Source organism: Amblyraja radiata, chromosome 27 (genome assembly GCF_010909765.2).
Source record: "Amblyraja radiata isolate CabotCenter1 chromosome 27, sAmbRad1.1.pri, whole genome shotgun sequence".
Classification (NCBI taxonomy): Eukaryota; Metazoa; Chordata; class Chondrichthyes; order Rajiformes; family Rajidae; genus Amblyraja; species Amblyraja radiata.
Genome location: NC_045982.1, coordinates 2555368 through 2583026, shown reverse-complemented (window position 1 = coordinate 2583026; position 27659 = coordinate 2555368). Strand labels below are relative to the sequence as shown.

At 43.4% G+C, this 27659-nt stretch overlaps 2 protein-coding genes across 3 annotated transcripts in view; both read left to right on the top strand.

Moving 5' to 3' along the window:
* Nucleotides 1-10686, top strand: part of LOC116988208 (discoidin, CUB and LCCL domain-containing protein 1-like) — a 57107-nt gene extending 46421 nt beyond the window's left edge. The window contains exons 10-14 of the mRNA XM_033044761.1: nt 3010-3108; nt 6018-6108; nt 7754-7791; nt 8592-8717; nt 9801-10686. Coding sequence (XP_032900652.1) covers nt 3010-3108; nt 6018-6108; nt 7754-7791; nt 8592-8717; nt 9801-10078 — 632 coding nt within the window. The 3' untranslated portion in view covers nt 10079-10686. The remainder of the gene's footprint in view (nt 1-3009; nt 3109-6017; nt 6109-7753; nt 7792-8591; nt 8718-9800) is intronic.
* A 4049-nt stretch (nt 10687-14735) lies between these two features.
* Nucleotides 14736-27659, top strand: part of taf12 (TATA-box binding protein associated factor 12) — a 29440-nt gene continuing 16516 nt past the window's right edge. The window contains exons 1-2 of one of the 2 annotated variants that reach the window (XM_033044882.1): nt 14741-14868; nt 22303-22384. In XM_033044882.1, the coding sequence (XP_032900773.1) occupies nt 22316-22384 (69 nt within the window). In that variant the 5' untranslated portion in view covers nt 14741-14868; nt 22303-22315. Of the gene's footprint in view, nt 14869-22302; nt 22385-27659 lie in introns of both variants that reach the window. The other variant, XM_033044883.1, reaches the window with a different exon arrangement.

Here is a 27659-nt window from a genome sequence, read left to right as displayed (position 1 = left end):
GTAGTTTGTACGTGACCTGAGTGGGTTTTCTCCAGTTTCCTCCCACACTCCAAAGATGTACAGGTTTGTAGGTTAATTGGCTTGGAATTAATGTAAATTGTCCCTAGTGTGTGTAGGATAGTGTTAGTGTGCGGGGATCGCTGGCCGGCACGGACTCGGTGGGCTGATGGGCCTCTGTATCTCTAAACTAAACTAAACTAAAGGTTAATATTTGAAAATTTCCCCAATGTTAACATTTGAAAACTGAATTCAGAATTATCTCATTAGTTTAGAAAGAGAAGCAGATTTTTTTGTGCAAAAATATAACAAAGCGGAGATCCCCGGAGCCCTCAAATACTGAACTGACCCACAAATGAGTAGTTAAGGCCAGGATGTGGCTTCATGGATGAAGTCACTGTCTCAGCAAGTCCACCCCCTGTCCTTCTGGAGAAGACTCATCATCTCCAGAGATGGCTGCCTTTCTTCTGAACGAGACTTTATTAAAGTTCAGCTGGAGTTAGGAATGGAACTTGGGTGGGTGGGTGGTCTTTGACTAACTTGGGAAGGCTCAATGCGAGTGGCTGGATAGAGTGATACAGCGTTGAAACAGGCCCTCCGGCCCAACTTGCCCACACTGACCACAATCTCCCATCTACACTAGTCCCACTTGCCTGCGTTTGACCTGCATCCCTCTAAACCTGTCCTAGCCATGTACATGCCTAAATGTTTCCTAAATGAACGGAGACGAGGAAACACATTTTCTTAGAACGGAGACGATGGAAACACTTTTTCTTAGAGCGGAGACGAGGAAACACTTTTTCTCACTGAGAGTTGTGAGTCTGTGTGGAATTCTCAGCCTCAGAGGGCGGGGGAGGCCAGTTCTCTGGATACTTTCAAGAGAGAGCTACTAGATAGGGCTCTTAAAGATAGCGGAATCAGGGGATATGGGGAGAAGGCAGGAACGGGGTACTGATTGGGGATGATCAGCCATGATCACATTGAATGGCGGTGCTGGCTCGAAGGGCCGAATGGCCTACTCCTCCACCTATTGTCTATTGTCTATGATGCGACAGTACCTGCCTCAACTAACTCCACCTGAAGCTCGTTGCATATATTTACCCCCCTTTGTGGTTAAAATAAACTTGTCCCTTGGGTTCCTATTAAATCTCTCTCCCCCCCCCCCCCCCAATCTTCACCAGAAACCCCGGGTTCGATCCTGACTATACTGTCTGCACGGAGTTTGTATGTACTCCCTGTGACCGAGTGGGTTTTCTCCGGGTGCTCTGGTTTCTTTCTACGTTCCAAAGATGTGCGGGTTTGTTGGTTAATTGGCTACTGTAAATTGTCGCTAATGTGTGTAGGATCGAGCTAGTGTACGGGCGATCACTGGTCGGCCAGGGCCAAAGGGCCTGTTTCCACGCTGTCTCTCTAAACCAAATCAAACTAAACTAGACTAGATGAGCAATAAATGCTGGCTCTGGCAGTAATGACTTCACCCTGTACAATGGATGAATGATATGGAATGCTTTATTTCCAAACCACATCCTTCCCGTGAAATAAAACTCATAGCACAGAACCAGGCCCACCCTGTGCTTCCAAGAGGGTGCCCAACACGAGCGACTATTTGTGTGCTAATCACAGAAGCAGACCTACAATCCCATATTATAATAGGTAAGGCAGCAACTCCTCCGCTGCCTCACTGAGCAACTCGAATGGGCCTGTCCCACTTAGGCAAATTTTTTTTTTTTGGGCGACTACAGGCTACTGCCACTAAATTTTCAACATGTCGAAAATATTTCGGTGACAATTACGACAATTTTTGTTCTTGGTTCTTGGTTTCTTGATCCTCCAAAATATTCCAAATGGAATTTAAACTGGAGGTGGTGATGGGAGGGCTTAAGCCAGAAAGGGTTATTGGGAAGAAAGAGCTACTTTAAATTTAGTTGCATCTGGTTGGGTAACTATCGTAGGGTGGAGATTATTCCATGCTTTAATTGTGCGGAGGAAGAACGAATTGCTGTACACATCTGTCTTTGTAGCTGGGATCACAAATTGGATCGAATGCCCTCGTCTGCTCCTAATTGGTTTGGGTTTGGTGTAGGTCTTGTAGTCTATGTCGAGCTGACCATTTAACATTTTGTAAAACGGTGAGCTTCACGTCTGTCTTGGAGAGGGTTCCACCCCAGAGAATTCAGAAGTTTGGTGACACTCGCTTCTCTCTCATAGGTGTTAGTAACAAATCGAGCTGCCTGTCTTTGGACACGTTCGATGGAAGAAATGTTTTTATTTGTGTATGGGTCCCATGCTGCATCTGCGTAGTCCAAATGAGGTCTAACGAGGGTGAAGTATAGCTTCTCCTTGACAGAAGTTGAACAATGATGAAAGGTGCAATGAAGAATGTTGTCGTAGGTGCTGTCATAGGTTGTCGCCAGGGTGTCGTAGGTGAATTCCATTAAAACTAGTCCCTGGCAGTCGCCTATGTGGGACAGGCCCATAAGGTTTAGGTTTATTACTGTCATGCGTACTGCAGTACAGTAAAAAGTTTGGTTTTACATGCTATCCAAACAGATTAGATACGCTATACATAAATACAATCAAGCCAAACTCAAGTACAATAGGTTGGAAGATACAGAGTGCAGAATGTAGTTCTCAGCATTGCAGTTCCAGAGACAAGGTCCAATGTCCGCAATGGGGTAGAGGTGAATCGGACAGTACCATAGCTAATGGAAGGACCGTTCACAAGCCTGATAACAGAGGGGAAGAAACTGTTCCTGAGTCTGGTGGTGCGCAATCTCAAGCTTGTTTACCTTCTGTCTGACAGGAGTGGGGAGGAGAGAATGACAGGGAGGGAGGGAGGGGTGTGCGGGGAAGGGGAGAGAGGGGGGATATAAAAGGGTATGAAGGAGGGGAACCGAGCACCGTGGCTGAGGCCTGTGGATGATGGAGGGAGAAATTGGTGCCCATTGGGGCTGCAGAGAAGACTGGGAAAAAGACTATCACTTGTAACTTCTCACTCTTTCTTCTTTATAGATGTTCTGCGTAGTCCAAGACCTTTGCCAAAGCCAACCTATATGCCCACGGAAAGCACCACTCCACCAGATGTGGTGATTGTCGAGGAACATCTGCCAGGTAATGAGGGTTGCAAGTCGTTGATATTGGACACTATAACAGAAAAGTCCTGAAAATATTCAATTTACCATTTTGGGTGGCGGAGCCTGTCTTTGCAGTGCACAGTGTCACAGCTGGTAGAGCCACTGTCACAGTGCTGGAGACACAGGCTCCATCCTGACCTCGAGTGCTGTCATTGTGGAGTTTGCACGTCCTCCCTGTGACTGTGTTTAAGAAGGAACTGCAGATGCTGGAAAATCGAAACTCAGCGTGTGCAGCAGCATCTATGGAGCGAAGGAAATAGGCAACGTTTCGGGCATCAGTTCCATAGACAATGTCCGCAATGGGGTAGAGGGGAATCGTGCCACCCTGAAGTTCCTCGTCACTTGTGTAAAATAAGGAGGTACAGTAGTTAAGCCTGCAGGACAGGAAGAGAATTTTATGGGGTTTTTGTTGGTAAATAATCACTAATATCTTCTGCTCTCGTCATCCTGAGTCCCAAAAGTGTGAAATTGCACCATCTAGTGTCCAAGAGAAGTATTGAGCAGCATTTTATTTTCTGCTTTTTGTTGAGGTTCCAATTTTGAGAAAGATTTTGGAATGAACAGCTTGCATCCATAACCAAAATTTGGATTAGTAATTGAAACTTGGAGTAGGTATTCTGACGACTTTTACAACATGGAACATCTGGCACCTTCCTATGGAAAAATACACTCCCCCGCTTTTTAGTTTAGTTTAGAGATATAGCATGGAAACAGGCACTGTGTCGGTGCCAACCATCGATCACCCCTTCACACTAATTGTTATCCCACATTCGCATCCGCTCATTGCACAATTTACAAAGGGCCGATTAACCTACAAACCCGCACGCCTTTGAAATCTGGGAGGAAACCCCGAGCACCCAGAGGAAACCCACGCGATCACAGGGAGAAGGTACAAGAAGAACCTGCAAACTCCACACAGACAGCACCTGAGGTCAGGATCGAATCGGGGTCTCTGACGCAGTGAGGCAGCAGCTCTACCACTATGTACTCTCCCCCATTTATTCTGCAGTGCAGGTCTTGTTTGCACTTCTTTTGAAGAGACAGAAAAATAATCTCAGCTTTTCGACCAAATGAAAATGAGAGAATCACAAAATGTGGAAGAGTCAACACATCTTTTGTTCTCAATATGGCAAAAATAAATATGCAGCAGTAATGTGCTCCATAGAACAAGGTGACTTCAAGTTCAATGCCTCTATGTAATCAGTGGCATGGTGATGCCTTATTATAGCTAGTCTTGGTGGCCCTTGCATTAGACTTTAGGGACAAGGGCCCTTCGGTCCACTGAGTCTGCGCTGACCAGCTATCACTCCGTACACCAGCACTATCATGTACACTAGGGACAATTTACGATTTTACCAAAGCCAATTGACCTACAAACCTGTGCATCTTAGGAGTGTGGGAGGAAACCCACGCGGTCATATGTCCATAAGTTATTGGAGCGGGATTAGGCCATTCGGCCCATCAAATCTACTCCACCATTCAGTGGCTGATCTATCTTTCCCTCTCATCCCCATTCTCCTGCCTTCTCCCCGTAACCCCTCAACCGGGAATCACGGGGAGAACAGTAAAAACTCTATAAAGACAGCATTCGTACTTGGGATCAAACCTAGGTCTCTGGCGCAGTAAGGCAGCAACTCTACCGCTGCACCACTATGCCACCTACTAATAATTAGTCATTGAAAGATTTAGCAAAGATTCGATTCAGTTATGATTCAGTTGTTTCTCTTGCCTTGATATGGTCAGTTAACTAGTAAAGGGGTTGAGAGTCCGTTTCATCTAAATTAAAATCATTTAAAATAACAATGACGCCCCGGGCTTCTATGGCTACCTTGACGTCATCAGGAAATGGCAAAACTTTTCACATCCAACAAAAAGCAGCTAAATTATGTACAGCATGCTCCCACTAACAGCGATATGTAAATGATTGTCTGAAGTTAACAAAAAGATTCTAGAGTAAATGTTCACAAGTCATATGAGCAGAATTAGGCCATTCGGCCCATCAAGTCTACTCCACCATTTAATCATGGCTGATCTACCTTTCCCTCTCAACCCCATTCTCCTGGCTTCTCCCCATAAACTTTGACATCCTAATAATAAAGTATCTGGCAATCTCAGCTCTTTAAAATACTCAAAAGACTTGGCCTCCACTGTCGTCTGTGGCAACGAATTCCACAGATTCACCACCCTCTGACTAAATCTGGAAACCTAAAATAAAGATCCGAGTCTAGATAGCTGTAATGTGGCGGATGTGATAATGTGTTCCGAGTTTAAGTTGACCTTCGTTGGAACGTCATCAAGGCCTGAAACCTCATCCTTGGCTTCCATACCCAGTTAACGAAAGCCAGCAAACTATTTCTGGTACAATTATTTGGAATGGCCAGCGGAAAATGGGTGGTGAGAGGGTTCGCAGTGAATCGTGCCGTGACGGACTTTATCACTGAGTGGAGTACATCATGAAGGTCTGATAGTTTGCAATTGCCCATGTCCACCACTCTTGACCACCACCCAAATGATAAACAAAGATGAAAGTTGTCATTATGCAAATATTTGGAAGATCGTAATTGGACATAGGAGCAGAATTAAGCCATTCGGCCCATCATGTCTGCTCCTGCTCTAAGCCATTCGCTCATGGTTGATCCATTCTCCTGCCTTCTCCCCGTAACCTTTGACGCCCTTACTAATCAAGAATGTTATGACACGAAATACTGGAGTAACTCAGCAAGGTCAGGTTGACTGATCATCTGAGTTACTCCAGCACTCTGTATGTTTGTATCTTTGGTGTAAACCAGCATCTGCAATCCCTTGTTACTCTATTAAAAGAAAGTTATGACTATCTAAATCGTCTAATTAAAATGGACACTCATTCTTTTTGTTTTCATTTTGCAGGTTTTAATTTGATTGTGGTGCTTATTGTTGTCAGTTTCCTAGTAATAACTTCAACGGCTGTCTTATTACTGTATCTGTTCTGCAGAAAAAGGTGAGTCAACTCTGGCAAAAAGTTGAAACCTAATACTCAAGAAGTGAAGCAAAGTTCAAACTCTTTCAGAAGTTTTTCCTGTTGACCCTCATGCTTTAGAATTAAGTGAAAGGAGATTTGCTTGATTGGGATTCTCTTGTGTTCAGAGAAATCTTGGATTCCAAGCAAGATTAGTGAGAACATTCAGAGGCTAGCAAAGGACGTATCCATCTGAGGAAGTAGCTGGTGGAAGTTGCACTAGCTTGGGTCCACGGAATTAGTGATTCCTTGTCTTCATCTGTTTTTTGACATTGCGCGTGGAAGCCAAACATAAAGAGTTAATGTTCACTGTGTACAGCTTAGTCATAGTCATGAATTACTTGAATTGAGGTTATAAAATGTTACCAGAAAGGGAATCTGCAATAATCCCTTCTTCTAATCCTCTGCTTTGTGTGTAATCACCATGCATTACACAAATATGTTTCTATTGCAGTAGAATTTGTACACAATAATTCATTTTTTTAGTTTAGTTTAGAGATACAGCGTCGAAACAGGCCCTTAGGCTCACCAAGTCCACGCCGACCAGCGATCCCCGTACACTAACACTATCCTACACACTAGGGACAATCACAATTTTACAAAAGCCAATTAACCCATAAACCTGCAGGTCTTTGGAGTGTGGGAGGAAACCGGAGCACCCGGAGAAAACCCACACAGGACACGGGGAGAACATACAAAATCTCCATACAGACAGCACCCGTAGTCAGGATCAAACCCGGGTCTCTGGCGCTGTAAGGCAGCAACTCTACCGCTGTGCCACCATGCTGCAATTTGCGCCATTAATGAAAGAATGCATAGTAATGAAACAGTAAGACCAGAAAAATAACATTTAACAAAGTCTTAAACTGTCGTCGGATTTTGATCTGTAAATGTTTTGTGACTCTTAATTGTCACTGGGACTCGATCTCCACATTAACACTGAGAGTAGCTTCACTGTGTAGGCTGGAATGGTTCGTGGACTCAACTCCACACCAACGTTTTGAGTGCATTTATAGAGGTAATAGACATTGACTTTGCCAGAGACATTGTGTAAATGAATGAGAAGAAAATGAATTGGATCAGTAGTTTATTAGTGTATGAACTCTGAACTGTGAGGATGTATTTTAATTTCCTGCCTACACATATCGTCTGCTCATAAATACTCTGAGTCGCTGAGTTACTCCAGCTTTTTGTGTCTAACCTACTTTGAAGTTCTCCTCTCTGCAACATCCTTTCTCGCTGCTCCACCCTCTGTGATTCCTCCTGCTCTAACTCGTTTTCAGCGAGGCCACAGCTAACAATGGCCTTTCCTTTATCATCGTTACTCTTTTTGCATATCTTTCATTCATTTGTTCTATTTCTCCATATAATCACCATCTATCTCTCTCGTTTCCTTTCACCCTGACTCCGTTTGAAGAAGGATCTCGACCTGAAACATCACCCATTCCTTCTCACCAGAGGTGCTGCCTGTCCCGTTGAGTTTTTGTGTCTATGTGCAGTTCCTTCCTACAAATTAACTGAATTCCATTTTGGTTTACCAGTCTTCCATTGCTCCAAATATCAATTTGTCAAGAATATATAATATTTGGTGTGAGAAATATTTTTATTGATATTTTATTCTATGCAGAAAATCTGGAAAAAGGATGCACTCTTCTTCACAACAAGGTAAATTGTAACATTTTATAAGTGAATGACGTGTAAAGATATTGGCAAATATTTGATAATTTAATCTGTAGACCCTTCCCTCACATATTTTGTCAATCTCTCCCAATTAGTTTAGAGAGACGGCGCGGAAACAGGCCCTTCGGCCCACCGAGTCCGCACCGACCCGCGATCCCCGCACATTAGCACTGCTCTATACACACACAAGGAACGATTTTACATTTTCATTTACACCAAACCAATTAACCTACAAACCTGCACGTCTTTGGAGTGTGGGCGGAAACTGGAGCACCGGGAGAGAACCCACGCAGGTCACGGGGAGAATGTACAAACTCCGTACAGACATGCACCTGTAGTCGGGATCGAACCCGGGTCTCTGGCACTGTAAGGCAGCAACTCTACCACAACACCATGCCACCCCGATTTGTTAGATGCTAAATGCCCTAATTTGTCGTCAGTTTCTAAAGGATTTTCTGGGTTTATGTACCTTTAATTTCTGCATGGGACTGGAATGAAAAATAAAGAGGTGGTGTAAAATGGTGACCATTTAAAAAAAAATTCCCAATGATTGTACAAATAAATGGATACACTGGCGTGATTTGAGCCTGCGGCCTCCGATTGTAAAGGGCCCAGATGAAAGATGAGATGCTGTTCCTCAATCACACTGAGCTCCGTACAGTGCATTTGACATCTTTGTGTTATTCAGCCACTCGAGTAGTTTTAAAGCAGCATTCATTGGTTTGAACAGCATAAAGGTGGCAGGCCAGCAAGTCTGTATACACGTTGCTTTGCTCTATCTTCAGCTTGTGATGAACCGGTGAAAAAGCAAAACTGTCAGAGGAGTCAGCTTCAGCCGACAGAATCGGAGATCATCACTTATACCAGTGAAGAGGGATCTTGTAGGAGTATTACTGGCAACACCTTGTCAGGTAATGTAGCTACCTGTCATCCTGATCACTCAAACACTAATTCATCAATTGTAACTTTAGACTAGATTAATGCTTTTCATTGTACAATTCAGTTTCAGATTAGTTTATTGTCATGTGTACTGAGGTAGTGAAAAGCTCTTGTTAGGTGCTAACCAGTCAGCGGAAAGATAATACAGGATTGCAATCGAGCCATTTATAGAAACATGATACATGAATAATGTTTAGTGCAAGGTAAAGCCAGCTTAGTCCGAGGTCACCAAAGAGGTAGATAGTTGCCCAGGACCGCTGTCTGGCTGTTGGTAGGATGTAGGTTCAGTTGCCTGAACTGTCCCTGAATCTGGAGGTGTGGGTTTTCACACCTATCTTCAGTTTGTGATAAATCAGTGAAAATACAGAACTGTGTCAGAGGAGTCGGCCTCAGCCGACTGAATCAGATACCATCACTTACACCAGTGAAGAGGGATCCTGGTACACCAGGAAATCTGGTGTCCTTTGGTCTAAATGAGATCCAGACCTTGTATCATAGTTAATTCAAAATTGCCCCCTCATGTCAAAAGTGATTTGTGATGGGTAACTAATGCCAAACCTGAAAGTAACATCCACATCCTGTGAACAAATAAACAAACAAAGACATTCAGGAAAAGGCATTTGTTTATTTTATAGCACAGAAAATCGGCTTTCTGAAATGATGCTTCAGACTGGTCATACCGCTTACTCAGAATAAAAGGACGTACCTTTAGAAAGGAGATAAAGGAGAAGGCCAACTTGGGTATTTTTAAAGCTGAGATTGACAGGTTTTTGATTGGTACTGGTGTCAAAGGGTATGGGGAGAAGGCAGGAGAATGGGGTTGAAAGGGAAAGATAGATCAGCCATGATTGAATGGCAGAGTAGACTCGATGGGCCGAATGGCCTCATTCTGCCCCTAGAACATAGTCCATAGACACTGCTTCAGTTTGCGAATGACTTGAATCTCCGCTTGAATGCCATGGGCCTGATGTTTGTCCCTTGCGATTCACTGTTGTGGACTAACGCGCAAATGCTGTGTGTATTTGTTTAACGTAATGCACTCTCTGTTCCGTTAGACTATGCAGAACCTGACATCATTCAAGGCGGCATTGCAGCCCAAAAAGCTGCATCAACGTTCAAGCCGCCAATGGATGATGGCTACACCGTACCGCTCGTTGTGAATCACTACGACGTTCCATTTTCAGGGAAGAACCATGAATACGCTGAACCGTTTCCCAACCAGGAACCGGAATATGCAACACCATTTGTTGAACCAAGTGTAGAGTCAGAAACGTCGACAAAGAAAAACGTGTGCGTAGTGGTAGTTATCCCATCAGTGCAAGAAGCACTTTAAAAACCTTGGTGTATCCTGTGCATGGCAACTCCTGTCAGCCATTAAACTGATCCATCGCCTGTACGGAACCATCATCAAGATGGGCAAGAAGCAGCCCGGCCACAACCAGGAAAGGCAAATGGGAATCACACCAAAAGAACACTGGTCAATGCCTGATACTCCGTAATATTGGTGTTCTATTAGCACTATGACTCGTGAACAATAAGCACGTGTAGGTTTTAAAACCTACATCACATTCCTGAGTAATGAAGGAAGTTGACAATACAGCACTATTTATGTCATTGCATTTAGAAGACATGAATTGAGGGGGAGAAAAATGGTTTCTGGGCGTCGATCCCAAGCAACGAGCTGTATTATTGCGTTCAAACCACTGTGAAAGCATTGAATTCAATGCTGTCTCCAACGAGGAAAGTTTTTACAATCTCTATTTAATGTATTTTTAAATATAAAAATATTATATAAAAGCACTTCGTAAAATAGGATTGGATGGTTTACGTTACATTAATTGCTACCCATCTTTGTTACAGAATATTTTTTGCTACAAAAAACTGCTGGTTTATCTAATTGAGAATTAATTAAATTTGTATTAATTAAATGTGAAATCTGCATTTCAGTTATACTCTTTCTATAGTCAAAATAATGCAATTTGGAATTCTTGAAACCTGAAACAATATAATGTTCATGTTGCAATATGAAACAAGGAACAAATGCAAGAGTTTAAGGTGAGGGGAAAAGATTTAATCGGAACCTGAGGGGTAACTTTTTTTACACAAAGGGTGGTGGGTGTATAGAATGAGCTGCCAGTGGAGGTAGTTGAGGCAGGTACTATCATAACATTTAAGAGGCAGGTATGTGGATAGTGTAGGATGCTGCTTTCACTGTTTGTATCCCTTCGTTATCAACTCTCCCACAGCCAACAATGGAACATTGTGGGCTCCACCATTCCTTGGTCATTGGTGCCGGCACTAAATTTGTTCCGTACCTTTTCATACCACTAGTTACCCTCTCCCCTGACTCTGCCTGAAGAAGGGTCTCGACCTGAAATGTCTCCTATTCATTTTCTCTAGAGATGCTGCCTGACCTGCAGAGTTACTCCAGCATTTTGTTTATCTTGGGTATATGGATGGGACAGGTTTAGAGTTATGGGCCAAGCACAGGCAGGTGGGACTAGTGTAGATGAGGCATGTTGGTTGACGTGTGCAAGTTGGGCCGAAGTACCTGTTTCCACGCTGTATGACTCAATTAGTTTATATGACATCTTGACCCTGTTCTGCAATTCAGTACAGTTATGCTCGATTCATTAATATTGGGTCCACCTATCCCTGCATGTGTTGATAATATATTGATTTTACAGTTTTGTTTATTGTCACGAGTACCGAGGTACAGTGAAAAGCTTTTTGTCACGTGCTATCCAGTCAGCGGAAAGACAATATATGAATACAATCGAGCCATTTACAGTGTGTAGATACATGATAAGGGAATAACATTTAGTTTGTTGAAGCCAGCAAAGTCCGATCAAGGATAATCCGAGGGTCACCAATGAGGTAGATAGTAGTTCATCATGTGGAAGGATGATTCAGTTGCCTAATAACAGCTGGGAAGAAACTGTCCGTGAATCTAGAGGTGTGCGTTTTCACACTTCTGTACCTTTTGTCCGAAGGGAGAAGGGGGAATGGCCAGGGTGCAACTCGCCATTGATTATGCTGCTGGCCTTGTTGAGGCAGCTTGAGGTGCAGATTTTAGTCTTGAATATAATGATCCTTCGCAGCCTCGAGTAGAAAATGCTAAACATTTACAGCCCTCTGAATCTAGACATTTCTAGTCATGTAGAATCTGGCAAGTTACCTGTCCCTGGCCCATATATTTACAAACCTTTTCCCATCCTTGTGTCTGTCCAAGTGTCTATTAACATCATAACTGTACCTTACTCAGGCAGCTCATACCATACATGCACACCCTCACACATTTAACTTTGTTGCTCAGGTTATCTTGGAGAAACGACTGATAAAAGTAAACATTTGGACGTCATCTTTTTACAACAAATTATGTTTATTATATAGGTAATGCATCACATACATTGCAAAGTATTGGGGTAATACAGTCTCAATTACTGTCCTTATAAATAAGCATGTTATACATTACAAGCTATATGGCACCCTTCATCTCCATCCACTTCCTCCAATAATACCCTGCATGCCATCTTTGTCCGTAAGGTCTTGTTCTCCCACATTTTCTCTCTCTCATGGATTTTACACAAACCAAAAATGTTTATTACCTGGAGCTGGGTAACTAGGCTCTACAAGCCAAGTTAAACTCTAGGCTAATCCTGTTCCCAAAACTGAAAACTGATTTGAGAGCAAGAAAAAATATATATATATGACCCGTTTATTCACCACTTTTCAAGCAGATATTACAGTTTACACTAGTTACAGAAGCAGCTTTTGTATTACGTGAATATAATGACCTGATTTTCATTTTTTTTTTTAAAAGAACCCAAGGTACAGATGTGGGAAATTTGAAATTAAAATACACACGTCAGGCAGCATTCTGTACAGAAAGAAACTGTCACTATTTCAGAGCAAGAAACTAGAAAAATAAGAAAGCAAGAAGAGAGAGATTAAGAAAATAATGATGTTTAAGAAGGAACTGCAGATGCTGGAAAATCGAAGGGAGACAAAAATGCTGGAGAAACTCAGCGGGTGAGGCAGCATTTATGGAGCGAAGGAAATAGGCAACGTTTCAGGTCGAGACCCTTCCTCAGACTGATGTGAGGGTGGGGGGTGGGAAGAAGAAAGGAAGAGGTGGAGCCAGTGGGCTGAGGGAGAGCTGAGAAGCAGAAGAGAAAGTAGGGACTACCTGAAATTTGAGGTCAATAGTGCAAACTGCCCAAGCGAAATATGAGGTGCTGCTCCTCCAATTTCCGGTGATCATAATGATGATGTCCATGGTAGGTGTTTTTGTTTTATATCATAGGTTTTGGGGAAAAATGAGATGTTCATAGTTGTGTTTGGCGTCGATGTTGAGTCATCCAAAGGTCACTGTGCACTACTACCTACTTTTCCAATGTTCATGTTTCAAGTATCTACTTATTGACCATTATTCAACTCCCAATGTATGGTGAAGAGATTTTGTACAACCTGTACACTGACATTGCAGATAATTATTGTTACTGGAAATACTTTGCGGGAGAAAGCCTTCATCTGTGTAAAGGCAATGTCCACTGGATACATTCCCTGCTCTGTGCTGTTAAAGGCTTGAGATGTTAAAGGCCTGGCCACAAGAGCACTGCAGTTTGTCTCGATGACCTTGGGTAACGAGGTGAAAGTTAGGAAGATTTCTTTCCCCTGTTATTCATTATTTTAACTGGGTAGTGACCACAGCCAGGAAATAAATGCAAGCAGGTTATCTCTGCTCCCCCTCTATAATTCCTAATGTTTGATCATGTTAGGCTTTGTCCCTATCTCTTTTCCACACCTCTTTTCCCCTTGCTCCCCACCCGGTCATTGCTTGTCTCTGAAGGGATCAAGAGGACAGTGCAAGGGAGAAGGAGGAAGGGAGAGAGGGAGGAGTGAAAGATGGAGGGAGAGAGAATGGAAAGGGGTGGAAGGAAATGAGAGAGGGATGGGAGGGGAGAGGAGGAAGAGTGAGGAGAGGATAGAAGGCCAGTTCAGGTGCCTCCGCTTGCTGCCTCTCTCCACCCGCTTCCGGGTCCTCTGCTCTTGCCCCCTCCTGGTCGTCCTCTTTTTGCCTCCCGCCGCCCCTGCTGCTTCTTTCTTTGTTGTGCCCACCTTGGCGTGTCTCTCCTCCCTCTTTTCTTTCCTTCCCCCCTCTTGTCTTCCTTCCCCTCTCCTTTCTTCCCTCCTCCTCCCTCCCTCCCTCCTCCCCTCTTTCTCTCTCTTCACTCCGTCCTGCCCCTTCTCCGTCCCCTTCCCCTTCCACGCTCTTTCCGGCCCCTCCCTCCTTTTGCCCGCCTCTTCTTTCTTTCCTGCCGCCCCTCCTCCCTCCTTCTTTCTTTCCCCCCCTTTTCCCTCCTCTTCTCTTTCTCTCCTTCCCCCTCTTTCTTTCCTTCCCTCGTTCTCTCCTTCCTTCCTCTCTCCTTCCCCCCTTTCTCTCTTTCTTTCTCTCCTTCCTTCCTGCCCTCTTTTCTCTCCTTCCCCCTTTCTTCCTCGTCTCCGTCCCTCCTCTGTTCCTTCTTTCCTTCCCGTTCTCTGATCCCCCCCCCCTTTCTTTTCCTCCTCCCTTCTCTCTTTCTTTCTTTCGTGTGAGAAGGATAGAAGGAAGGGAAAGTGTGTGTTGGTGGGGGAGAGGAAGGGCCTCCTCCTCCATCTCGGGCCTCGACCCTCGGGTTCGGGTTGGCCGGGGGCGCCAAACACTCACAGGGCGGGCGGGCGCCGGCGCGAATGTGACGCCGGTGACGACAACCCACACATTTACCTCAGCGGCGGCGCCGGCGGGTCCGGGCGAGGCGGCGGCGCCGAGTTTTGGTCGAAAACACCGTCGTGGTGGTGGTGGTGGTGGTGAGCGGACGGCCGGGCCGGGCCGGGTTGGCGCCGGTGAGGAGCGTTTCCGGTTCCGGCCGCCACGCTGGGCCTGGACGCGCGGGCTGCGAGTGAGTGAGTGAGTGAGCGGACGGGCGGACGGCGGCGGCGGCGGCTGAGGCGGGTTGAAGCGGCCGTGAGGGAGAGAGGACTGTGGGCGGTCACTGGGCTGCAGGCAGCTGGAGCTGGAGCCGCCGGCAGCGGCATGGGCCAGTAGCGGCGGCGGCGGCGGCGGCGGCACGGAGCGGCTCGGTGAGTGCCCGGGGGCCGGGACTGTGTGTGTGTGTGTGTGTGTCTTCGGTAGCCCAGCCCAGCCCAGCCCAGCCCGAGCCGGGGCCTCTCGTCCTCCCCGCCCCCGCATCAACACTCCGCTCCCTCTCTTCCTCCACACCTCCCCCCTCCCCTCCCCGCATCAACACCACCTTATCCTCCTCCCTCTTCACTGATCCTTCCCTCCTCCCCTCCTTTCCTTGCCTTCCTCCCCTCCTCCCTCCTCCACTACTCCCCTCCACTTGCCCCGTCCCCTCCCCTCCCCTACCCAACCCTTCCTCCCCTTCACTCCCCTCCTCCCCTCCACTCCAACCCTCCACAACCTCCTCCTCCACAACCTCCTCCTCCTCCACTAATGCACTCCCCGCCACTAGCCCACTCCCATCCCCTACCCCCTCCTCCACTTCACTCCCCTCTTGGTTCTTGGTCCTCCAAAATATTCCAAATGGAATTTAAACTGGTGGTCCCCCTCCTCCCCTCCACTACTACCCTCCTCCCCTCCACTACTACCCTCCTCCCCTCCACTACTACCCTCCACCCCTCCACTACTACCCTCCTCCCCTCCACTACTACCCTCCTCCCCTCCACTACTACCCTCCTCCCCTCCACTACTACCCTCCTCCCCTCCACTAGCCCACTCCCATCCCCTACCCCCTCCTCCCCTTCACTCCCCTCCCCTACCCCCTCCTCTCCTCCACTAACCCCCCCCCCCCTCCTCCTCCTCCTCAACACACCTCCTTTCCTAAATTTTCCCCATCTAATTAAAAAAATACTCGGGCCTGCCCAAGGCCACTAAGCCCATGGTGTAGAGGAGGGAAGAAAAAGAGGGAGGGAAGGAGCGAGAGAGAGACAAGAAGAGGGAGATGGAAGAATAAAGAGGGGGAGATAGAAAGGGAGATGGGGAACGAGGGAAGGAGAGAGAAAGAGGGGGAGGGAAGGAGACAGAAAGATAAAGAGGAGGGATGAAGGAGAGAGGAAAAGAGAAAGGGAGCTCTGCTCGCTTTCCTATTCCCCGCTCCTTCACACTGCAAGCTATCATCTCTCGAGCTTAATTCCCAAAATTCAATTCCCTTTTGCAGACCCCAAATAATTCCTCTTTAGCCAGATCAGAATTGCTCTCTGTGTTTAATTTTAAAAATCCCAAAAATATATCCACCCCACCCCCTTACCTTTTAATGGGAACTGCTTCTCACTAATCACTGCATAGAAACCAGTCGTGACCTTGTGCATCTGTCAAATCTGTTTTTGACAATCCCAGCCCTTCTGGTCTATAATACTGTGACCAAAATCTCTGGAGTCATTGCAGTAAATCTCTGTACCCTCCTCGGGAACTTTTCAGCCACAGACGGCTGTGGAGGCCAAATCTTTGGATATTTTTAAATCAGAGATTGATGACAGTTACTAGATCAGTAAGGGTTGTCAAAGGTTAATTTGGAGAAGGAAAGGGATTGAGAGGGAAATGTAGATCAGACATGATTGAATGGCGAAGTAGACTCCATGGGCCGAATGGCCTAATTTCTGCTCCTGTGACCTATGCATTTGTAACTTCTGTGCCCCATTTGGGTCACTACTCGTTTGGAGAGATGTGAATATCCTGTAGAGGCTGCAGAAAAGATTTGCAAGAGCGTTTTTTCGGGATTGACACTTGTACCTCTTAACTTTGTCCCACATAGGATTTAAGGCCAACTCGACCTTCCTCTTGAGTAGATGTATTATTATTTTTCAGATTTTGCTTAAATAAGGAAATGAGGAATGTTATCAAACAAGAATTGACCTTGTCACGAGAAATACTGGCACATAGATTACGCTGGTGCAAGGAGGTGGCTCATTAAGCCAAGTCAAGTTTGCCCATTAAATGATAACCTTATCTACAATTTCCACATCTTGTAAATAAATGTGCAGCAAAAAAGACTGTAGATACTAGAAATCTGAAATAAAAGCAAAATGTTGATAGTACCCAAAGTTAGTGAATATCCGTGGACAGAAAACGTGAATTTAACTCTGGACGTGAATTCTTCGTTATTGTGAAGAACCCTAGTTATAGGCTGGCCTATTAATGAAAGCTACCTTCAATATCATATCAAATCCTTCATAATTACCAATAATGCTTATAAGCACCTTATTTTCTTTTTAAGTCTTTCTTGATAGGCATAACTATGCAATTCCAGTAAAGAGTTTTAAAAATCTTTTCTGGTCATTTTGCAGAGGTTTAAAAATTCCTGGAGCACAGAACTGCATATTGGAGCCCAAATCTTTCAGTATATCTGTGTACTGGTATCAAAGTTGGTGAAGCAGGTCATTTGGACCAGTGAATATGCTCTGACCATTTACACAAACCCTATATTTAATCCTTTTTTTATTTTCCTCATCTCCTCCCAGATTATCCTACTCGCCCACAAGGACCCACTTACACTGCTAGGAATGCATATGTTAGGGATGAATGTCCCGCTGTTCTGATCTACCTCCCTTGCACTTTTATTATCTGCTCTTTCTCTGTAACATTATATTTTGTATTCATGGGGAGAGCGTGAAAACTCTTCACAGATAGCACCCGAGATGGGAATCGAACCCTAGTCTCTAGCGCTGTGAGGCAGCAGCTCTACCAGCTGCGCCACTGTGCTGCTCTACCTAATGTATTTGGGTATAGTATGATTTGCCTGGATAGCACGTAAAGGTTTTCACTGTAGGTCAGAACACATGGCAGTATTAAACCATTAAAAGTAGCCAGTTAATCTACCAGCCTGCACATCTGCGGTATGGGAGGCAGCTGGGTCAGAGAGAAAATGTGTAAACTCCAAACAGACAGTACTCAAGGTCAGGATTGGATTCTGGTTTCTAGAACTGAGGAGCAACAGCTCTACAAAGATGCACTGCCACTGTACGCTATGTTAGGTTGGAGATATAGCAGGTAGAAAGTTCCGAAGCTTACGAACTTGGCAGCAGCGGTGATGAAGCAAGTCAATTCTTGGATAATTAAAAGGCCTGGATTGATGGAATATGGAGATCTCAAAATATAGTACATATGATCAAGAGTCAAGAGTGTTTTATTGTCATATGTCCCGAAACGGAACAATTAAATTCTTACTTGCAGCAGCACAACAGATATGTAAACAGTACTCATAGACAGAAAATGCTGGAGTAACAGTGGGACAGGCAGCATCTCTGGATAGGAGGAATGGGTGATGTTTCGGGTCGAGACCCTTCTTCAGACTGAATCAAGGGAGAGGGAGATGCAATGATAAGGAAATGTAAGGTGTGAAAACGAGGCAAAGGGGCTAGTGATCAAGGAAAATGTCGAATAGATCATTGATAGCAAGGAGAAGGTAACAACAAAGCAAACAGAGATAAAATGTAAACAAGGACAGTCAGACTAGTCGGAGACTGGGAATGGAGAGAGAGGGAAGGCAATGGTTACTTGAAGTTGGAGAAGTCAATATTCATACCACTGGGATGTAAGCTGCCCCAGGGAAATAAGAGGTGTTGTTACGTCGAACAATGCCTGTTCCAGGTGTACACCGGCCCTATCCCAGAACTCTATCTCCGCTACATTGACAACTACATCGGTGCTACCTCCTGCACCCATGCAGAACTCAAACTTCATTAACTTTACTGATAATTTCCATCCTGCACTCAAATTTACTTGGACTGACATCACCCTACCATTTTTTGATCTCACCGTCTCCATCACAGGAGATAGACTATCGACCGACATTTATTATAAACCCACTGACTCCCACAGCTATCTAGACTACACTTCTTCCCACCCTGCTTCCTGCAGAGACTCTATCCCCTACTCCTAATTCCTCCGTCTATGCTGCATCTGCACCCAACATGAGGTGCTCCATATCAGGACATCTGAGATGTCTTCATTCTTTTGGGAACAGTGGGTTTCCCTCATCCATCATAGATGAGGCCCTCACTAGGGTCTCCTTGATATCCCGCAGCTCTGCTCCATCCCCCTCCCCCAGTCGCAACAGGGTGAGAGTCTACCTAGTACTCACCTATCATCCCATCAGCCGTCACATACAGCACATCATCCTCTGACATTTTTGCCATTTCCCACAGGATCCCACCAATAGCCACATCTTCCCATCTCCACCCCTTTCCACTTTCCACAGAGACCATTCCCTCCGCAACTCCGTTGTTAACTCGTCCCTTCCAACCTCCTCCCCAGATACCTTTCCCTGGAAGTACAGGAGATGCAACACCTGTCCCTATACCTCCCCCCTCGACTCCATCCAAGAACCCCAACAGAATTTTCAGGTGAGGCAGAGGCTCATTGTACCTTCTCCAACCTCTTCTACTGTATCCCTGTTCCAGGCTCAGCGATCGTTTCCCTGAACACCTCCACTCAGTCCGCCTAAACCTACCTGATCTCCCGGTTGCTAAACACTTTAACTCCCCCTCCCATTCCCATACTGACCATTCTGTCCTGGACCTCCTCGATTGTCAGAGCGCAAAATGGAAGAACAACACCTCTGCCTAAGAGGTGGAGGCAGGTTCTCTAGATACTTTCAAGAGAGAACTAGATAGGGCTCTTAAAAATAGCGGGGATATGGGGAGAAGGCAGGAACGGGGTACTGGTTAGGGATGATCAGCCATGATCACATTGAATGGCGGTGCTGACTCGAAGGGCCGAATGGCCTACTCCTGCACCTATTGTCTATTGTCATATTTCGCTTGGGCAGCTTATTCCCCAGCATTATGAATATTGACTTCTTTAACTTGAAGTAACCTTTGCCTTCCCTCTCTCTCCATCTCTTCCCCCTCCCAGTTCTCAGACTAGTCTGACTGTCCTTGTTTACATATTATCTCTGTTTGCTTTGTTGTTACCTTCTCCTAGCTATCAATGATCTATTTTGACATTTTCCTTGATCGACGTCCTCTTCGGCTCATTTTCACACCTTGCATTTCCTTATCTCTGCAACTCCCTCTCCCCTGATTCATTCCTTCCATCTAGAGAAGCTGCCTGCCCTGCTGAGTTACTCCAGTAGTGTGTGGGTGTGAGGCAAATAAATAGACAATAATAGTGCAAACAAACATAATGTCCCCAATTCTATATAGTTCAGAGCTTATTGGAGGTTGTAGTACTTAATAGCCTGAGTAGGGAAGAAGCTGCTCCTGAACCTGGACATTACAGTTTTCAGGCTTAGAGGAAGAAACTGTTTATTTTAACCATGGAATATATTTGCCCATAAATCTGCATGTGCTCTGTGTCATCCTTGCATTATTTAAAAAATAACATTCAGGAAGTTCTGTAGCAGAGGGTGTGTTTTACTGGAATAGCATTTCAAAGCCATTGGTGATTATTCTTTGGACAGAAATTCAAAGCTGGTGAATTTAATTTCAGTTAATTAAATAACCAGAATTAACTGCAGTGACCATGAAAGCCTACAGATTTTCATTTTACAAGCATCATATTCAGGAGTTTCCTTCAATGAAAGAATGGGACCCTTTGCAGGTCTTTGCTCTTTGAGTGGTTTCAGACCCAAGCATTCCAATGATTCCTCACGGACCTCTGAAATTGCCCAAAGTTATATCAAATAAACACCCTGGCACTTAGATTACAGTAGCGCAAGAACATGAATCAATGAACCTAGTTAGGTATGACCATTTAATGATATCCTTGCAGATAAATCCGGTAAATGAATGTTCAGAGAAAAAGACTGCAGATGCCAGATATTTGAAACAAAAGCAGTATTTTGCTAATACCCAGAGGCCAGTGAACATCTATCAGCAGAAGAGAGAATATAAAGGGCATATCCCACTTGAGCGTCATTTGCGTGTCACGCAGGTGGCGCGCAAAGACTTAGTGAATCCCAAAATTCTGGGGCGCCGTGCTACCACGCGTCACTGCCTACGCCACCACGCCTCATGACACTCGCGTTGTGCGTCGTGACACGTAAATTATGTCGCGCAAATGACGCCCAAGTGAGACAGGCCCATAACACTTCACATGTGTCCCTTGGTTATGTGATGTGATATATTTCTAATAGAAGGTATTATAATTCCACTTGATTCTTAGAGGTTCAGAGTTTAATTGAATTTCAATTTTATATTTAGTCCATCCTTCCAAACAGGATATAGAATCATGCAGCACGGAAACAGACTCTTTGGCCCAACTTGCCCATGTTGACCAAGGTGCCCCATCATCACTAGTCCCATCTGCCTGCATTTGGCCCATATCCCTTTAAACCTTAGTTTGAATGTTAGTATAGGTCCCTTCCCATTGTTGTGGTCATGTAGACTTGCATAGTATCTCAAATGCAAAATCACTTCACCTTTGCTGGTGTATAACTTCATTGATTCTCCACCGATTATATAATAATTCTATTTAGTATCTCCTTGTATATATCTCTTTAGCTTCCTATTGAATTCATCCAGTATTATTTGGCTAAACTACTACGTAGGAAAGTTCTACATTTTCACTACTCTGGGTAAGAAATTTCTCTTGAATTTCGTTAGATTCTCATGATGACCCCATAGTTTTATTGTGATAGCCCCTAGTTATGATGAACCCATTTATTCTTGTCTCCAGCCAGTGAGCAGCTGCAAACATCCCCACATCCAATCTGTCTACATCTCCAAGAATTTTTTAAACTTTGATGATATGCTCTCATTCTTGTGAACCCAGACTTGGTCAACCCATTCACTCCTTATACAGCAGTCCTGTCAGCACAGAAATCTGTCTGTTGAACTTCCCCTCTATAGTGAGTATATTCTTTCTTAAATATCGAGACCAAGAGCACACACATTACTTTAGGAATGGTCTTACTGAAGCCTTGTACAATTGTACAAGATGGTCAAGATGTCTTTGCTTCTGAAGTCAACACCTCTCTAACAAAGACTGACTTACCACTTGTCTTCGTAACTCCATGGCGCACCTGAATTTTGCTTTCATTGACAGATGTTAGATTGCGATCCAGTCCTAATCGCAAATGATAATCCTAACTTGTCCATGAAGCACACCACCCACCAAGTTTAGGGGGGGTTTAATGTTGTTAACACGCTAATGCAGTGCACAGACAAGAATTAAACCTTGCACGCAAATTTTAAAACTTCACTGCTCTTGTTTGTAGTTTCTTAAAGCTTGCTCTTAACTCTACCAGCTGAGGTAATTAATTTCCTCTACTGGAGAGATAAGAAATATGACAAAGGGTTTGGACAGTTGCATCTCTCTCCAAGACCACTTCCATCTTCCATCTTTTTATATTTAAATCAAATTCCTTCTTCATGAAAAGATAATTATAAATTGGATGACATTGTTAAGATTACAAAATTAACAATTCTGTTTGTTGATGAACTAATCCTGCATTACTAATGTAAACCTGCAGAGAATCTTTAATTTGTTGTACATAGACATTTTAAAGTTATCACGGTGTAGAAATTGATTTAATCCTTGCCGTTTGTTTCCAGGCAGCATGTCACAATGAACTCTACATTATCTGGGCCTACAGCAGTAGCTGATGTGATTAAAGATCTAGACACTCAGATAGCAGTAAGTAGTGCCTGAGTTGGTCTTGACTGGCGTGAGAGAATGCAGAATTAAAACATGGACAGGGTTTTTGCAGGGTGTTTACTTTCTGGTTCAGACAATGATTTGCTTGGAAATGTTTTGTGACTCCAATAGAGCATTGCAGGATGGCTTTTGAGGCTTTTACTAAGTCAGTCATAAATCAGCATTACCATTTCTGCAATCTTTTTCTTGCCTTTACATGGGCACTGTTAGTTTAGTTTAGAGATACAGCATAGAAACAGGCCCAAATCTGCACCGGCCAGCGATCCCCACTCACTTACACTAACCTACACGCACTGGGGACAATTTACAATTATACCAAGCCAATTCATCTACAAACCTGTACGTCTTTGGAGTGTGGGAACAAACCGAAAAGAAAACCCACGCAGATCACGGGGAGAACATACGAACTCCGTATAGACATCACCCGTAGTCAGGATTGAACCCGGGTCTCCGGCGCTGCATTCGCTGTAAGGCAGCAACTCTACCGCTGCACCACCGTGCCGCTCCGTTAGTATGAGTGTCAGCAGGCTGTTTGATCTTGGACGGTTGCATACCAAAACCAACCTTGTTCTTCTGAAATTGCCCCGTTGTGGTAATGATGTGAAGCTGACCAGATTTATTTTGTTTGGCTCCCACTGCCCCCCCCCCCCCCCCCAGATTGAGGTCAATAAATTCAGCCAACTCTGAGATCCAAATATTAGACTTTTTGGTCTGCAGAATTCTCCATATTAAATAACTGACCTATTCCATATCCTGAACAGAATTTTGTTACTAGTTCACATTAAAATACACATCAGCAAATACAAGAGTGGTGTAGTGCCTGTGGGGAGAGAGATATACTTTCAATCCTGAAAAATAATATTTCTGTACACAAAATCTGTGCAGTACCTGATAATTAGTTGTGTTATGTTGAACAGTCCTATGATACCGACAATTATGAAAGTTAAAGTATTGTTAAATAAATTTGCACTGCCACACCAGTGTGATCTGCAAATCTGCATTTGTATTGTAACACTAGTTCTATACAAAGTTGCACTGCCTTCTTTCAGAATACAGAACCAAAAAGAGATGCAATTTGCTGCTGCTTTTTTTATAAAGGCAACGTTAATTCTCAATGCCCCAAAATGATAGAAGTGTTGACCAATAACCCATTCAGAACACCGTTGTCCTTATTTTCTTGAGTGCGAGTGCTTGCATGGCTTTAGCTACTGAACGAGTACGACAATCCGGAATAATTGTAAACTGCTCTCTTAAGAATAAAAGGGCACATTCACTCTCATTTGTTCTGTAATAAGTGGGTCAGTTCAACTTTCTCGGATTGATTCTGCGTCAGTTGTTACCACTGTTCACTTTTTAAGAAAATTGTTGTTGGAGTCTTAACTTACCGTAATTCTGGTCCACCTTGGCGTACGCAATGTTGTTGCCAAACACTTTAACTCCCTTTCTCATTCCCGCACTGACCTTTCTGACCTGGGCCACCTCCACTGTCAGTCCCCACGCAAATAGGAGGAACTGCACCTTCGGCAGCTTACAACCCAGCGGTATGAATATTGACATCTCTCATTTCAAGTGGCCTTTGCACCCCTTCTCCGTCTCTCGCCCACCATAGTCATCCTCCCTATTCCACTGTTCGTATCTATATTATCCTCCTCCACAGCCAACAGTGGATCATTGTGGGTTCCACCTTTCTTTGGTCATCGGTGCCGACTCTGATTTGTTCTGAACCTTGTCATTCCTTTAATTTGCCTCTCCCCTGACTCTGTCTGAAGAAGGGTTTCGACCCGAAACATCACCTATTCCTTTTCTTCAGATATGCTGCCTGACCCACTGAGTTACTCCAGCATTTATACTCCAGTGTCTATATACCATATCTCTACCTCTACCCCTCTTCATCCATTATATATAATCAGACTCCCTGATGATGTTTTACGACCTGAACACAATTTAAAAAGCATAGATTTTAAAGCAATGTCTGACTCTAGCACATTTAAATCATGGAATGGTTCAGCAATGTAAGTAGCCCATTCAGAACCTAAATGGTGGATAAATCTGTGTGTTGTTCAATTTTTCAAATTTGGTATTAAGGCTTAAGAATGGCTGTAAATTGACATGAGCTTACATATTGAGATCAATTATTTTGTATTTCTGGCTCAAGATATCGGGGTTGCCTGACATGTAGAAGTGAAGTCTATGGTTAACCAGGCGCCAGTTGCAAGAAAGTTCTGCAGAATATGTAGAGCATTCCTCCAGTATCTAGATTCAGCAAATAAATCATTACTAATTGCCTCTATTGTCCAATTCAGTAAAAAATATTTGTTGTGTTAACATTGTAAATGTGTTTGTTTTAATTGCCAGCACAGAAAACTTACTCAAACCAAATGATGACATACTTGCTGTTGGTAATTAAAATTGTTATTAGCTAAAATGCATCTGAACAAGATTATCAGTAGAAAAAGGACACAAAGTGCTGGAGTAAACTCAACGAATTCGACAGCATCTCTGAAGAACATGAATAGGTGATGTTTCGGGTTGGGACGCTTCTTCAGACTCCCAACCTGAAACGTCAACTATTCATGTTCTCCAGAGACGCTGCCTGACCCACTGAGCTAGTCTAACACTTTATCTTTCCTTGCAAACCGGCATCTGCTGTTCCTTGTGTCTCCAGATTATCAGTAGGCTTATTAAGTAATGTTGGTGTGAACTTTGTAAAGTTAATAATTAGTACCTAATAAAACCATATCAAACAATGCAGCATTTGATTGTAACCAAACTGTGCATTCATGCAGTAATTTTTTGCTCTCTCTCTACCTCTTAAAATTATTCAAAGACTGTTTCCATTGGCTTTTGTGGAAATAAGTTACAAAGACCCCTGATCCTATGCGAGCTGAAATTACAACTGATCTCGCTTTTAAATGAGCCTTATTTTTATACAATGACCTCTTGTTCTAGTTTCTCCTGCAGGACGCTACATGGAAATGTATGGTTTAGAAGCAGGAGTAGGCCATTTGACTCTTTGTGCTTTTTCTCCAATTCAGTGAAAATCATCATCTTAATTCAATATCAGTCCTTGCTTTCCCCCCACCCCCTCTTGCACTCCCTTCTGTGGTAGAGGTTTCTGTAGGTTCACCACTCTTTAACTGAAAAATTATCTCCAGCTCAATCCTAAACATTCAAATCTGACCTTTGGTAGTGATCCTTGGTTCTGAATTTCCCCAATATTGTGCACGTCTTTTTTACATCTAGTTTGCCAGATCCCACCGGGATTTTATGAAGTTCAATGGGATCCCTTCTCATTCTCTAAACTTGGAATATGTCCAATCATGAGTTTAAACAAAAAAGACACAAAGTACTGGAGTAACTCATATTGTTAGGCAACATCCCTGGAGAACATGGATAGATGGTGTTTTGGGTCGGGACCCTTCCTAAACAGGATTCCGAATCGAAACGTCACTTATCCATGTTCTCCAGAAATGCTGCCTGACCGACTGAGTTACTCCGGCACTTTGTGTCTTTTTTTGTAAAGCAACATCTGCAGTTCCTTGTTTCTACCAATCATGAGTAACTAGACTTAAAAATCACTGAAAGAACTTACTGAGCATTTATTATTTTCATTACTACCCATCCATCCATTTTATAGTATAGTAAATATGTTTTGATATATTAAATCTTTTAACTGGCTATGTGCCTACTTGTATCAGCACAATTTGAAAAGCATTTTCTAGCCAGTGCAACTGAACCCGTTCTGCTGGATGAATCTTGAATTAGAGTAAAAAGCTTCATCCTTGGGTTGTAAAAAAGGCGTCAAGCAAGACAGGTGGCCAGTGTGTTGGTTTCAATTTTTCAAAATTGTTTGGATTTGGCAAATTCCATTAGGCTGAAAAATAGCAAACGTGACTCCTTTATTAAAAATAAGAAAAACATTGGCCAATAACCTTCTGTCCTCTTATTTTGAGTAAGGGAGTTAAATTTGCTGGTTTCCAATGTTTTATGCTAATTCAAGATCAGTTCAGCCACGGTAGATTCAATTGTACTGTTTGGAGAATGTTTATTAAATTGTGTCGATATACTTAGTCACATAGCCACTTTAGTAAATGTTCAATAAGTCATTTTTAATGATTGTTAAGTCTGGTTACTCAAGTGGATGCCTGTAGATTCTAAATGCTTCTGTTGTGTAAAGGCTAATTTCCACCTGCATTAATATATGTGCAGCTTGCATCAATATTAATGGACTAAATAGTTCACTTCAATACACCAATGAATTTCTTTTGAATAGAAAGACAGTTATGTTCTAGAACGCTGCCTGATTTAGCGAGTTCATAAACTGAAATTGCATTTATTTTATTTTATTTTATTCTTTATTTCGAACAGAATAAAAGAATAAAAGGCAAGTGTGAAACAGCATGCAAAAAACAAAAATATTATAAAGTGTCATAAACAATATTTATAAATAAATGAAATTGTATGTGTCCGAAAAGGAGCAGGAAGAAGCCAAAGCTTATTAATTCCCACCCCTTATTCAACTACTTACAATTATCTTATACAAATTTAGCAGCTATATGTACACCATATGTACACCAGCAGCTATATGTACACCAAATTATTTACATTTATACACTAATCAAATATTTACAAAGCCATACAAAAAAGAGAGGAAAAAAGAACAAACCCTAATATATTATACAGTATCTCTTAGTCATATATACAACCCATCAGCCTATAATCACCCTTCCCAATACAATCAGTATAACAAATATCCTACTCACAATCACCTATCCTCATCCTGATATCCTTTAAAAAAAAATTTGATTATGAAAAAATTACTGTGATCAACTGTGATGAAACCAGCCACATTTTCATGCACTTTAATCCCAATTTCCCAATTACTTTCATAATGAAAATGATACCAGAGTCTTTACGATCAGTTTCATGAGCATTTAACTTTTTGTGGTGGAATCTACCTGAAGTCCAGTTTGTTTTATTGTCACGTGTACCAAGGTACAGTGAAAAGCTTTTGTTGCATGCTACCCAGTCGGCAGAAAGACAATACACGATTAATTGCAGAGCCAGTATTTATATGCAACAGTGACAGTCATGAGCCATGCTGAAGAGCCGTGTCACTATTTTTCTTGTTGTTTGCCAAGAGGAATCATTGTGTTATTAGTTGGCATATACCCAGTGCCAGTATATCTGCAACAAATTATCTTTTTTAAATAGGTTAGTGAAGTTTGTTAAAGAAGATAAACTAATATCTGCG